The 14,924-nt window shown below is 38.2% G+C and overlaps 1 protein-coding gene across 1 annotated transcript; it reads right to left on the reverse strand.

Moving 5' to 3' along the window:
* Nucleotides 1-1,050: 1,050 nt before the first annotated feature.
* On the reverse strand, nt 1,051-14,374 carry LOC124259718 (tubulin-specific chaperone A-like). Its single transcript, XM_046693904.1, has 4 exons — nt 14,184-14,374; nt 8,803-8,908; nt 4,162-4,248; nt 1,051-3,176 (listed from the first exon to the last, which is right to left on the reverse strand). The coding sequence occupies exons 1-4, from the start codon at nt 14,234-14,236 to the stop codon at nt 3,093-3,095; spliced, it is 330 nt and encodes a 109-aa protein (XP_046549860.1). The 5' UTR covers nt 14,237-14,374; the 3' UTR covers nt 1,051-3,092.
* Between the last annotated feature and the right edge of the window lie 550 nt (nt 14,375-14,924).

The following is a 14,924-nucleotide window of genomic DNA, read 5'->3' on the forward strand; positions in this document are numbered from 1 at the left end:
GCTATCCCACCGCCCCGACTACCCATGAGAAGAGCCCAAAACGCTGATTGTAATACAAACACCTGGGTCATACAGATGGAAATCCTTAAAGCTGGAGGTTCATCAATTCAGTTCTTTCAGGAGTGTTCCGTTTTAACAGTTATAGTGACATCATTTCAGGTATCTATCAATCTTAATGAAGCAGCAAACTCCTGTTAATACAAACAATACCTAACGAAACCATCTGGATTAGAATATACTACTGAACTTTCCACACGGATGTTCAGATGAGTCAAATATATTCAAATATACACAGCACATATTATGATAATCCTAGTCAAACTTTAAGGAGTCTAACTCAGGAGCATGAATGTCCCCATCAGAGTGTAGCCACGGACCAGAGATTCAAGAAAAAGAGACTGACAAAGGATTCACCATAGTTGGACACATTTGCAAGCAAATCATATGTCATGACATATTGTGAAAAACAAAATGCTTTTCAGACAAACATTTCACACTGTCTACATACAGTAAAATCAGAGGCTCATATGTAAAATGTTTCACATCTACATACAGTAAACCCAAATGATATGCAAAATTTCACACTGTCTACATACAGTAAACCCAGAGGCTGTGATATGCAAAATGGTTCACACTGTCTACATACAGTAAAACCAGAGGCTGTGATATGCAAAATGGTTCACACTGTCTACATACAGTAAAACCAGAGGCTGTGATATGTAAAATGGTTCACACTGTCTACATACAGTAAAACCAGAGGCTGTGATATGCAAAATGGTTCACACTGTCTACATACAGTAAAACCAGAGGCTGTGATGTGTAAAATGTTTCACACTGTCTACGGTACATACAGTAAAATCAGAGGTGTGACATGTAAAACGTTTCACACTGTCTACATACAGTAAAACCAGAGGCTGTGATGTGTAAAATGTTTCACACTGTCTACGGTACATACAGTAAAATCAGAGGTGTGACATGTAAAACGTTTCACACTGTCTACATACAGTCAATTCAGAGGCTGTGATGTGTAAAATGTGAGCACAAAACACATTCACTTAAATAAAAGTTTATTCATGAAATTTGTCATACATTTTAAGCAAAAAGGAACACATACTGACATGATCATACCTGGGTTGACATTGACATCATGATGCTCACCGGAAGGTGGGTTGTTATCATAGGGACTCGGAATCAGCATCAAGGGCACTTTAGCAGACACATCTCACTGAGTTGAGAGAACTTCCACACAATGTGGCTACCTAGAGGCCAAACAATGATGATGATCAATATCTGACTTGCCTAATTGTCTGTCCCCCAAAGTTCAATGAGTAATAGCTTAAATGTTGGCGATATGAAACTTCTTCTCCTGCATCACCCACATGCTAAATATTGCCATTACGAGAGAACACCTACAGATTGGAAATTAAGACATTCTCAATAATAAGGCCATGAAGCAGGTTCAAAATGACATAGACAGAAATAAGTCAAATTGCACACAATGATTGAGGGACACAAGTCTGAAAGGGTAAGATTAATGACAAAAAACATTCTGTGGACTTTATTTTCAGAGAGCATACACAAATTATTTATTACTCTAACTTGTTACTGTCGAAACCAAAGACAGTATAACAGCTCATTTAGGTCCTGTACCTCTGTACCACAGCTAAATCATTTAAGGTCACAACTGGGAATGGGGGTTCTAGGAATCTAGTTGGTTCTGGGGTCCCAACATCAGACAAATAAAAGGTACCTGTCGTTCTTAATCAGGCAGATGGATTACTCCCTCTCTACTCCTGACTCCTATCTCTCTAAGACTGAGTATGGTACTACTGCCTCGTGACTGTTCCTGTTATAATGCCCAAAGTCAGCTGGCATTATGCAGCAATACAAGTTTTGACCAGGCAAACCAGGAGTCAGTAGTAATGATCCACCACAGGGCAGTGGGTGCTTCAAGTATGAGGAACAGAATCATTCAGAACACACTTGAGCATGGTGGATTTAAACACCACCTCCCAACCAATATAACCTTTCACATGTTCAACTGACTCAAGTAACAATTTCTCTAACAGATGAAAATAACCTTAAAATAACTTTTCTTACAAAGAACCTCTTTATTCTTGTCTTGTTTTAAGAATTTAAGTTGTGGTGTCAACTCTGACGTGTGAATAACCTCCCAGCAACCCAGTGTAAATGCCATGTATAGAGGAAATCTGTTCTGTTTGAGACTCCAACATGAGATGATGTAAACATGTTATCTGACACAACATGTGTTCTTGTTATAGCATCACAGGGTAGATTAAAGGCAGCAGGGGGATTAAGTGCTGTATCACTTGGGCAGAGATTTTGATTTGATACTTTCAGACCCCCATTTTCCATAAGAACAAGTACACAAGCATACAGAGGATACAGTTATTATCCTCCATGAATGTGGTTTAGCCCTCAGTGTCAAACATATAACCCATCAGGTTGGCATTCATAGCAGTTTCAGAATATACTGAAACAGCTGGAATTATGACAAAACAAATGAAAACAATCGATTTTTTAGCCACATATATCTTGAAAGATTAGTTCTTAGGCCAACAGAATTACTCAAAACAGGTTCTGTTACAGTTTTATCTTTGAGTTTTCCTCTGTGTTGTAATGATTGTCTGGCAGGAAAACAATCTGCAAAACATATTTTAAAACTTTTCTAATTTTGTTGATTTGAAATTTGTGATTTCTTTTTCAGTCCTTAATCTGCCTCAATCTGAAAAATCCCTTGGTTAAATAATAATTTCTCTCTGGTAGAGGGACCACAGTGTTTCAATCATTCCATCACTGAACGGAAACAGTATTAAAGTCAAGCCTCTGAAGAGTTCTCTCCCATGGATAATTATATAATTACTTGCTCTTCAGAACCTGATAATGAGTTTTGATACACACCAAATGTCATATGTAAATACAATGTCCTTGACCCTTAACAATATTGAGACATTAGATGTGTAAGACAGTAACAATGCCAATTTGTAACAGGTTTTATCATCTGTTCATACAAATAACAGCATGCATTCATAGAGTGAAACTTCTGAATAAGAGACATTTGAAGGACAACACTATGCAAGAGCTGTCTTTGCTGCTTCCAAAATCTCCTTGGCTTGTCCAAATTCCTCTCTTTCTGATAAATCACTCTCTTTTTGCTGCAAAGAAAAACAAAAAGTCTCCTTGTTAAACATGATAATCAAGAATCTGAAAAGTTGGAGTTAGATCTAAGCTGGACAAAACAAAATCTCATTTTGCAATTCTTTTCACGTGGAATCTCATTATAACCCAATTTTCAATCTTTCAATGTTGCCCCATGGAATGAACATAGTTGAATCACTGAAGTAGCCATGTGTTAAAATGTTTGCTCATCACGGCAAAGAGCAGGGTTCGATTCCCCAATTCTGGTGTCCCCTGCCATGATATTGTTAAAAGAGGTCTAAAACTAAAGTCACTCACATAGTTAAATCTGGCAAACAAGTTGTTGAAGGTGTGAGCAACACTGTAATTCACATGATTAATTGCTACACCAATTATCACTATCAGGGAAACACCTGGCATTAGAACTGTGGCCAGAGGGTAAAAGTTAGCAGAGGCCAATGGCATTACATACATCTGGGCAGGGTCATTGACCCCTTCAAACACACATGTCCCTCCCTTTCTGGATAAAATGTATCCATGGCCTAAGTAACAGCGGTCCATGACCCTATATTTCTGAACAAAATGAGCTTCATAATGCAATATATCCGACCAATATGAGCAATAAACCTACTGCAATAAACCTCACAGCAACTGTATACATCTGACGAAATATGAACTTCATAACACTTTGTGTCTGACCAATACTGTTCCATCATACTATATTTCTCATCAATAAATACTTGGAGCTATTTCTGAACTATATAAGGCTCCATAATGCTATGTAGCTGACTAATACTGTGCCATGACCCTATATTTGTCAACAATGTACGATCCATGATGCTGTAGTTTATAATATCAATATATAATCTGTGGCTAAATATTTTCAACACCAGGTCCATCATTTTAGTGCTACTGGGCCACTTATGTCATAACTATCTCAGTCATAATCATGATAAAGAAGCTCTATGTTAATTTTAATGACTGTGTTATGGATGAACTCACAAGTATCTGCTCCAGCTCTTCGTACGCTGTCTTCAGCCTCTTCTTCGTGTCCGGGATCATCATACGGGACTCCTGCAGAACCTCAGTCTGTAACCATGGTAACAATCCAAGTCACATACGTCCAACAGTCACATGTGTCAAGTTAGAGAAGGTATGGGCTATTACTATTCCTCACCCTCACACTTATCAATAACCCCCCGACAGGACAGCAGCCTGAGCATGATCATGTCTGGACCAGGCTACACAGAGACTGATACTCAGTACGATGATACACACACTGGGTACAATGACCATTCGAGTCGGACCATTTGGTTGCTTTATACAATAAGCAGGAATCAGGCAAAAACAGAATTGTGCAACTTCAGGAAGACTGAAATGAACAATTCAGGGGCTGTGAAAGCGCATTTTGATATACTGTACTGTTCTAAGTAATCTGATTGGGTGCAATGTTATTTTAATTAGTGGAGTTATTTGGATTCACTTACTTGAAAAATATTGCATCAACTAAGACCCCGTATGAAAAGGCTAGCATTTCACAAAATTGTTGAGTCAAATACGCTGGAAATTCATGTGTTATGTATGACCCTGCACTGTGTGAATCCAAAATCATGTCCTGTAACTGAATTCTCACAGTACTGCATGGTTCAGTGACAGAGACAACAAGAGCAGTAATACAGGAGTAGTATAGGGAATGATAGTTTCGGACCAGGTCCCTATAAGTCATAATTTTTACGATCCATTGCCCCTGTGGGAGTAAAACATATTGTTTGAATGATTGTGCACCAAGAAGTGAGTGAATATGGTTTCACGCCGCTTTTAGCAATGTTCCAGCAATATATCACGGCGGGGTACACCAGGAATGGGCTTCACACATTGTGCCCATGTGGGGAATCAAACTCAGGTCTTCGATGTGACGAGCCAACGCTTTAACCATTAGGCTGCCCCACTGCCCCATGAACAAGCAAGAGAAATTGAGATACCAGGATTTAGAGATGGATTCGCTTGGAAGAGTGGAATAAAGAAGCCTTAAAATCTGTAGGGCACCATGAGTTTCTGCAACCCAAATGCAATGGAACCAAAAAGCCCAACGTTTTGAGATTTTCCATTTAGACATTTGGTGCCCAAGCAGGTATACAGCAACCTATCTGTATTTCCAGAAAAATGGCAGTCGAAGCAACATAAATATGGGCATTGCGAGACAAAAAAAGGGGTGGCATACCACTCCTACTGGAAAATATTGTGGGAAGCAATCTTCTACCCGACATTGCCCGTGTAGACTATCTCGATGGCAATCTCGTCAAAACAAATCTCCAACCACTGGAAGGTCTACCTTCATTTGTGGACGATATCTATGTATTTGGCTATCTTCGACGAAAAGACTGTGTCTATAGAAAAGGAGATGTGTATTGTATCCTTGTATTGTAGTTTCCAACATAGCGAGTGCAGTACGCGAATCTTTCAAGGGGGCTTTTGTCATAGCTCGTAGAGCCTTTTGGACCCGATACCGAAGCTCTTTTTCACCTTGGCTGCTGGGAGCACACCGCAAAGGGCGCGAATTTCGTTGATCTTGTCGAAGGACAAATCTCTTTTTGGTGGCATGGTGTTTTTTCCCTGGGTATATATATCCCATACTTTTCTATATGTCTATATGGAAATCCCATCCACCCTACATGTCTATTTGGGAATCCCAATCCTCTCCCATCCTCCCTACAAACCCAGGAAAATACCGCACAGAACTGGGAATTTGCTAGACTTGCCAGACGTTTCCTAGATTTGCCAGACGTTTGCCAGAATTGTCAGACGTTTGCTAGAAAAATGATTTTTCTATGCCGATGGCGTTTATGGCCTTTCTTTCTCGCCATTTGAAAGCAACTCGTTTGTTCGGGGGTAGCATCGTATCTGGATTTGGACCTTGGGAATGTAGCTGCATCAGCCTACGACTTTGAGATAGTATAGTTCTCGTATGGGGAGCTTTTGTGTAGCATCGTAGTGGTCCTATTTCTACTCCTGTAGGTGTAGCGGCTAAAATGTCAACTCGAAATAGAGGACATGCCCGGAATCCAAAATCGGCTGTAGCCCATTCTACGGCACAGTTCCATCGAGCATCGTCTTCTACATTGGCTTTGGTGGGTTGTACTTGGATTCCGGATACTCTTCCCGTGCACATGTGCTGCATGTGCGCATACCAACACACAAAGATAGTCCCCTGGGGTCTGTCCGCAAGCACCATGCAACGGTCTAGACATTTCGATAGATTCTCCCACCTCTTTGCCGGTGGTTGTACGACGAATAGGTTTTCTCCCAAGAATAGCTCTAGTGCTTCGTCTAGCAAATTGTCGGCCAGTGCTGTGTTGGTCCTGTGCGTGTACAAAGAAACCTCTATGCGAGTACAACCTCTACTCTGGACATCTGGATGGAGAAAGGGTTTCTGAGATGTTCGTTGGAACAGTCCGCATAGTCGGCTAAATGGCCACCGATGTGTTCTCGTAGTTTTCCGGCTTCGAATTTAGAAACTACTTTGATGTAGATTTTTGTTGGCATGGTATAGCCATTCCAGGTTCCAAACCCAAGTACATACTTGGTTGCCTACACTACCCGTATTGTCTAGAATGGTAGGCCCTCGCAGTCCATGGCTGTTGCAAGATCTCTTTGTTTTCGAAGGTTGTGTCTCTTTTGGAGGTATTCCATGAGACTCTTTCTATCTAGGGTGCTGGAGAAATCCCTCGTATAGTCGATAGAATACAGTCCATGGCCATGTGCCAATAGGAATCGTTCGAATTTGAAAACACTGGCTTGTATTTGCTCCATGGGTATTTCCGAGACATCCACTTTTGCCACGACTATTCCGAATATCAGGTCATCCAGGTAGAGATTCCCATTGTGTCTTAGCCGCAGAATTGGTTTCTTTCTCGATTCTTCGTACAGTGTACCGTATTGCAGAGGGGGCATCTATGGCATATTGTAGTGTATGCAAGATTTTCGTTTGCACGTAGCCCTCCTCTAGCTCGAAAGATTCACGTACTGCACTCGCTATGTTGGCAACTAAAACGGATGCCTTTCCTTTTTCTCCGATGGTGCAATACACATCTCCTTTTCTATAGACACAGTCTTTTCCGTCGAAGATAGCCAAATACATAGATATCGTCCACAAATGTAGGTAGACCTTCCAGTGGCTGGAGATTTGTTTTGACGAGATTGCCATCGAGATAGTCTACACGGGCAATGTCCGGTAGAAGATTGCTTCCCACAATATTTTCCAGTAGGAGTGGTATGCCACCGCTTTTTTTGTCTCGCAAAGCCCATATTTTGATAAGTTGCTTCGACTGCCATTTTTCTGGAAATACAGATAGGTTGCTGTATACCTGCTTGGGCACCAAATGTCTAAATGGAAAATCTCAAAACGTTGGGCTTTTTGGTTCCATTGCATTTGGGTTGCAGAAACTCATGGTGCCCTACAGATTTTAAGGCTTCTTTAATCCACTCTTCCAAGCGAATCCATCTCTAAATCCTGGTATCTCAATTTCTCTTGCTTGTTCATGGGGCGGTGGGGTAGCCTAATGGTTAAAGCGTTGGCTCATCACATCGAAGACCTGAGTTTGATTCCCCACATGGGCACAATGTGTGAAGCCCATTCCTGGTGTATGGAAATACAGATAGGTTGCAAATGTCTAAATGGAAAATCTCGAAACGTTGGGCTTTTTTGGTTCCATTGTATTTGGGTTGCAGAAACTCATGTTGCCCTACAGATTTAAGGCTCCTATAACGTAAGCTCAAATTTCTGGTTTGCCCAAACAACGGTTCCGTTTTCGAGCACGACTCTGCTAGATCTTTCTCCTTCCCACTTACTCCAACCTATAATCTTTGCCGTTTTTCCTGCTACGACGGGTTTTTTTTCTGTACGCCTCCTTTGCAGAAAAGAATCCGCTCTTCCAAGCGTATCCATCACTAAATCCTGGTATCTCAATTTATCTTGCTTGTTCATTTTCGTTATACTTCTAACAATATCCTAGCTCTAATACATTTTTCACGTATAATTTTACAGACGTCAAATGATGGTCCACCATCGTTCAAACAATATTTTTTACTCCCACAGGGCAATGGATCGTAAAAAATATGACAGAGCAAAGTCAACATAGCCGAGCAATGTAATAGAAAAAACTCTATCAGGGCTGTAAGTAATTTACAGACAGGGGAGATAACCTGAGAAAAATCACTTCCATGTGTCCATAGTTTTCAATTTCTTAAAGATACATCAATTGTAAATGTATTTCTGTGGAACACTATCATACCCAGAAACTCTCCTGATGTCTTTTGTTGACTAATAAACATGGCCAACACTGCCAAACAATCCTTATCACATAGACTGTACGCTGTTCTTCCAAACTGGTAAAGTATGAGGAGGGTCAGATTTTTATACCACACTTTTTCAACAAGTTATTCAAGCATTCTGTCTAATATAACCCAAAAAACATTACTGATTGGTAGGCTATCCACCAAGAAGCAAAGTGAAAAAGGAACACACGCATCAAATATATTTGTCTGTTCATACGTAAAATAATTAGGGGATAATACACTAATGTGAGGCAGGTAACTAACTATTTGAAATGTTAGGGGCAAGCCAACCGCCCTGCGATACTTCACCTGTTTCCGGATATCATGCTCATCAGCTCCGTCATCCTTCAGCTTGTTGACCCGTGCCTCCAGCGTCTCCACCTCCTTCTCATACATCGACTTCTCTTTTGTCAGTCTGCCACAGAAACCACAGCATTAAAGTGTTATATACAACAACTCACACAACACAGTGTGACATTTGCATTCGTGACAATGTTTTTGTTGGCTGTTGCTGTTTCTAGCAGGACGATGTGTTTGCCATGTTCTGTATGTATTAGGCAAACACTTAGTCTCTGAAAATATACGATTGTGATGGAAATAAAGAACTGCATTTACTTTAGAATTAGAAAGAAGCCCCGGCTTTACCAGTAAACTTGGGCTTGCTGGATTGAAACAATATGACAGACTATATATCTTTATTAAGTATGCCTTTCTAAGCCATTCTGTTGATAGCACTTTAATGAACAATGTTGTGGTTTGTTCATTGTTTCTAGAGAATGTTACTGGTGTTATACCTGTCAAATGCCTTTGCCTAAGTCTGAAATTTTGGTTCAATTGGGGAGAAGTGGGGTTTGACTGATATGGTTGGATAGCGTACCAACCCAACACTCTTATGACATAAAATAGTTATACTTATTTTATTTGTCTCTCTTTCAGAAGTGGTGTTTAATGTCTGAATACTTGGTAACCAAGGAAATCATTAAACTTTGCAAAACTTCAGAATACTAAAAACTGTTGTTTTTATTTCTTCTAAATGGAAGATACTCCACTATTACTTTTTATTTTGTGGAAAGGGCCACTATCCAAGGCATATCAATCATTCATATTTTATTTTTACCCTCTCTCTCTCTCTCTTGCACACTCACGTTTGCATACATACAATCTATAAACAATGAGTAATTTGTGTATTTTATCTATGAATGCTAGGGGCCTCCAGTCTGATTCGGTAAAGCGAAGGGATATTTTCAGTTTCCTAAGAAAGAGAAAATCGTCTATTATATTTCTTCAAGAGACACATAGTACTTTAGAAAATGAACAGCAATGGGCAGCTGAATGGGGCTATAGATGTTTTTTCTCACATGGAACAAGTAATAGTGGGGGAATATTAATTTTGATTAAAGATAATTTTGAATATGAAGTTCATGAAACAATTTCAGATGACAATGGTCGCTTTGTTATACTTGACATTACAATAGAAAATATTTGATTTTCGGTAACAAATATATACGGACCAGATAAAGATTCGCCAGATTTCTTCCAAGATCTCTTCTCGGAATTAGAACAATTACCCGGGGCTATTATTTGGGGTGGGGATTGGAACGTAGCTCAAGATTATTACTTAGATACCTATAATATAAAGCACAGAAATAATACTGGGGCATTTGAGAAAACTAAGCTATGGTTGGTTGATCCGTGGAGAATTTTTAACCCAGATAAACAACAATATACATGGCGACAAGGCACCGACATTAAACAAAGCAGACTGGACTATTTCCTTGTCTCTGAAGAAGTTATGTCCCTTGTCAAGCGCGCGTCCATAGATGTGAGTTACAGGTCCGATCATTCTATCATTTCACTTGAGCTTGCGCTGGGTCCCATGTTAGCGTGGACCGGGTTACTGGAAATTCAATTCGTCCCTACTCTATGACCGTGACTATGTCAATCTTGTTAAAGAAACCATACGTGACACTGTCTCTGAATACTATGTCTCTGGAGATTTGGATAACTTAAAAAGTATTGAATTATCAGCGAACGATCAATTATTTTTTGATATACTTAAAATGAATATAAGAACTAAAACTGTAGGGTATTCAATTAAGCGAAAAAAACAAAATGAAAAAGAAGAGAAAACGCTGGAACGTGAAATATATGAAATGGAAGCCAGATTTTCAACATTAAGTAGTGATGAAAATATAGATTTATGCTTCAAAAAGGAAAAACTTGAAATATTAGAATTGCTAAAGTAAAAGGGCTTATATTTCGGAGTAAGGCTAGATGGTACGAAGAGGGAGAAAAAAAACCGAATACTTTATGAATTTAGAAAAGAGAAATTATATCAATAAAAATATGGGTGAACTTATAACACCAAGCACAGTTCTGACAAGACATATTAAGAGAATCTTCCAACTTTTATAATAATTTGTACAGAAGTAAACATGCAAGTGACTGCCAAAATGACATAGATTTTTTCAAGAATATCGATGTTAAACTTTCAAATGATAAACGCGGATTTTGTGAAACTGAACTCACGCTTGATGAATGTGCACGAACATTAAAAATATGAAGAACAGAAAAAGTCCTGGTTTGGACGGTTTTCAGTGCAGAATTTTATAAATTTTTCTGGAATGACATAGGCGTAATTCTCTGGCAATCTATCACATATTCATACAAAACGGGAATTTTGTCGGATTTCCAAAGACAAGGTATAATTACATGTATACCAAAAGACTTTCGTGACAGACGCTATTTGAAACATTGGTGACCAATTAGTCTTTTAAACGTAGACTATAAAGTTGCATCCGCTGCAACTGCTTCACGATTTATTTAAAGAAGTCCTTCCTGATATAATAAGTGGAACGCAAACAGGGTTTAAAAAAAATAGATTTATTGGGGAAAATACTAGAATACTGTATGATTTAATGCATTATTGTGAATAACATGAAGTACCAGGTCTTTTGGTTGCAATTGATTTTGAGAAAGCATTCGATACAGTTGAGTGGGACTTCATTGACAAAACGTTGGAAGCCTTTAACTTTGGCCCTGTACTTAAAAATTGGGTTAAACTTTTTCAAAGGAATAGCTGTAGCTCTATTGTCAATTCTGGTACATTATCAGACTTTTTCACTTTAGGGCGTGGTTGTCGTCAAGGCGACCCGGTTGCCCCGTACATCTTCGCTGCTTGTGTCGAATTACTAGCTATTGAAATTAGAACAAATAAGAACATAAAAGGAATTAAAATAAAGGCCAGGGTATGGAAAACCTCATTTTTCAGTACGCAGATGATACCAATTTTACACTTGAAGGATCTGAAAAGGGATTATCTGAACTTAGCTATGATATTAAAATATTTGCTGCCGTGTCTGGTTTAAACCTCAACTGTGATAAAACCATAGCAATATGGTTTGGTTCCAAGCGAAATTCTAATGAGCAACTCTGTCCGCATATACCTCTTCGTTGGTCGAAAGAACCATTCAAAATTCTGGGTATTATTTTTTCAACTAACTTACATGAAATGATTTCACTAAACTTTGAACAACAATTTTCAAAAATTAGAAAAATACTATTTTCATGGTCAAACAGATCTTTAACTTTGAGAGGCAGAATTATGATTATCAAATCGCAGATTATCCCCTTTTACACATCTTTTCATGGCGCTTCCTAACCCATCTAAGAGCTTCTTTAAACGTTTGAATACTATCCTTTTCAGGTTTATCTGGGGCGACAAACGTGATAAAATTAAAAGAAATATGTTGATAAATGACTATGAAAAGGGGGGTTTGAAAATGATAGATATCATATCTTTTTGCAACTATATGAAGATTAAATGGATCAGCAGATTATTCAAAGCAAAGGGATTATGGCAGCACTTAGTATTTCAAACACTATCGCCTTTTGGGGACATTGATCTCTTTAACTTTCAAGGAGAATTTTTTTTATCCTACTCCAAAAATATTAACAATCTGTTTTGGAAAGATGTTGTAGTATGCTACAGTTGTATCAATAAAACACATACTGAATGCATTAGTGACTTTATATGTCTACCAATTTTGAATTTTGTACCATATACTGATATAGGTCTGTTCGTTTCATGGTATAAAAAAGGAATGAACAATATGCGAGATATTATAACAGACGCTGGTGAAGTGAAACCTTTTCTAATACTAAAAGAAGAATTTAATCTTCATGAAACATATCTCATATATTTCAGATTTTTGAGAAACAATAAACAATACCTTAATCTTGCTAAGGCAACGCCTCATTATGATGAATTAGCCGATACTGACTCTACTATTCTTAAACAAGTATGTAACTCAGCTGACTGTAAATTTGTCTACTCACATTTATGTGATAATCACACAATATCATTGGATAATCTTCAACTCAAGTGGGAATCTAAGCTTGATACTGTTTTATCCGATACTTATCTTGCTGACTGTTTTACAATGATTAACGTTGTTACCATAGAAAATAAGGCTAGGAACTTTCAATTTAAAATAATGCACAGAATAGTCTCAACGAAGTCATTTCTTTGTAAAATAGGTATAATCAGGGTGACATTTGTACTTTATGTGGCAGAGAAATAGAAACACTCGAGCACTTATTCTTTTTATGTGAGAAAACTAAGCAAACTGGTACAAATTGAAGACTGGTACTCGCCTCAATATTGATAGCACAAAGTTTTTACTGGGGGACCCTGAGGCAAGTGTATTAGTGAATCACATTTTTATCATTATCAAGCAATATATCAATAAAACAAGATATACCTCAGCGGAATTAAATTTCGATCAACTTTTTTATTTTATAAAACATCACTACCATTTGGAAAAATATATCTTTGGTGAAGATCACTCAGATTTCAAAAGAAAATGTTTATGTCTCTTTCAAAATGATTAAACTAACAAATTGACATAGTGAGGTTTTCTAGGCCGCACTCTTTCATCTTTTCTTATCTCTCTTTCCTTATCTCTCCTTTCTTTCTTTCCCATCTTTATAAAAATTTTTTACATATTTTGTGTATGTAACGCGAGGTAAAAAAAGGAAAAGAAAACAGCAGAATACAGGCTTCCACCATAAATTTAAAAAAATGTTTGAATCCGGAAAATGTATACTGTATATACTCGTGAAATGCGTTTTCTGTAATATTTGACTAAATAAAATAAGAAAAAAAAAAGAAAAAAAAAAGTTGGAAAAGAAAGTCAAAGATAAACAGTATGAACCTTATTTATATTTAGACGTGCATCATTTTGATTCTAGATGGATGAGTCACAGGTTTTATCGAGAGACAAGTCACCATGTCAACCCTTCTTTCAGCATCTTATTGTAGAGATACTGAAATTGAGTGACAAAAAGAGCATACGCTGGCTGTAAATTGCAAGAAAATGGTTGTCATAACACTCTAACTCTAAGAAAGGGAAGAGCTCTATCAAACTGTCAAAAACGACTTTTGATAATATCAATTATTTTAACGATTGCTATACCGTGCTAATACTGTCGTAGATATTGTCTGCCAACGAGCTCAGGACACATCGGTAAGACAACTGACGCTATGAAAGCAGAAATCACAAATATATACGACCAAACACCCGTGGTAACTGACCTCTTGTTTACACAAGCTGATGTCATGTTGAATCAACGCACGACATTCCACATTTGCATTATACTGCATGCATAAAAAGAACGTTAAAACTCGCCTTTTCACAACTCCAGTCCTGATCTTGATTTGCTTTATTCTCTGGTCATCCATCGTATTATACGGTAATAGGGTTGTAAGTCAAGTTATTCAAAATGCACACTCGAATGTTCGTCGCCGACCGGTGAAGTTGTGAAAAAATGTGACTGGGCTGGTTCCTTGACACGGAAATAGCTCTTCAGTCAGAGACGCCGGTCACGGATAGAAATATAGCCAATCAGCATTGAATTTCGTCATGTAATTGGTTTGACCAGTTATGCCTTTCTACGCACTGTCATCTATGCGCTCTTACAGAAATCAGTAGACAGGATCCAAGTGTTGCTAATATGATAGAATTTTTTCTACAGGGTTGTGATTGCCTCTTCATCCAATGAAACACAAAATCTATGAAAGAAATACCGTACAAATTTGTTCAGAGACCTTACCTACAAATTTTGGTCCATATGTATAGTGTATGTTAGTGTAAGTGTCCACGTATAACGCCTAATGACTCATTAGAGATTTACTCATATTCAACCTTCTCTTCGAGCCCCAAACGACCAGCCGCGACAGATAACATGGAAACCAGTCTACAGTGTCATACATGCGCAGTACGATTCTTGGGTAACTAAGGTATACTTCCGGCATGTGCTTGCTGGATGTGAACTGAATGCCCGACACATCTGTTTAGATTTCTCAATAGGAAGGACATGAATAACACCCGTGTTGTTATTTATTCTGTATTATCCTAACCAATGTCATC

The sequence above is a fragment of the Haliotis rubra genome, unplaced genomic scaffold (genome assembly GCF_003918875.1).
Source record: "Haliotis rubra isolate DU_JTF1 unplaced genomic scaffold, ASM391887v1 Scf734, whole genome shotgun sequence".
In the NCBI taxonomy this organism is placed as follows: domain Eukaryota; kingdom Metazoa; phylum Mollusca; class Gastropoda; order Lepetellida; family Haliotidae; genus Haliotis; species Haliotis rubra.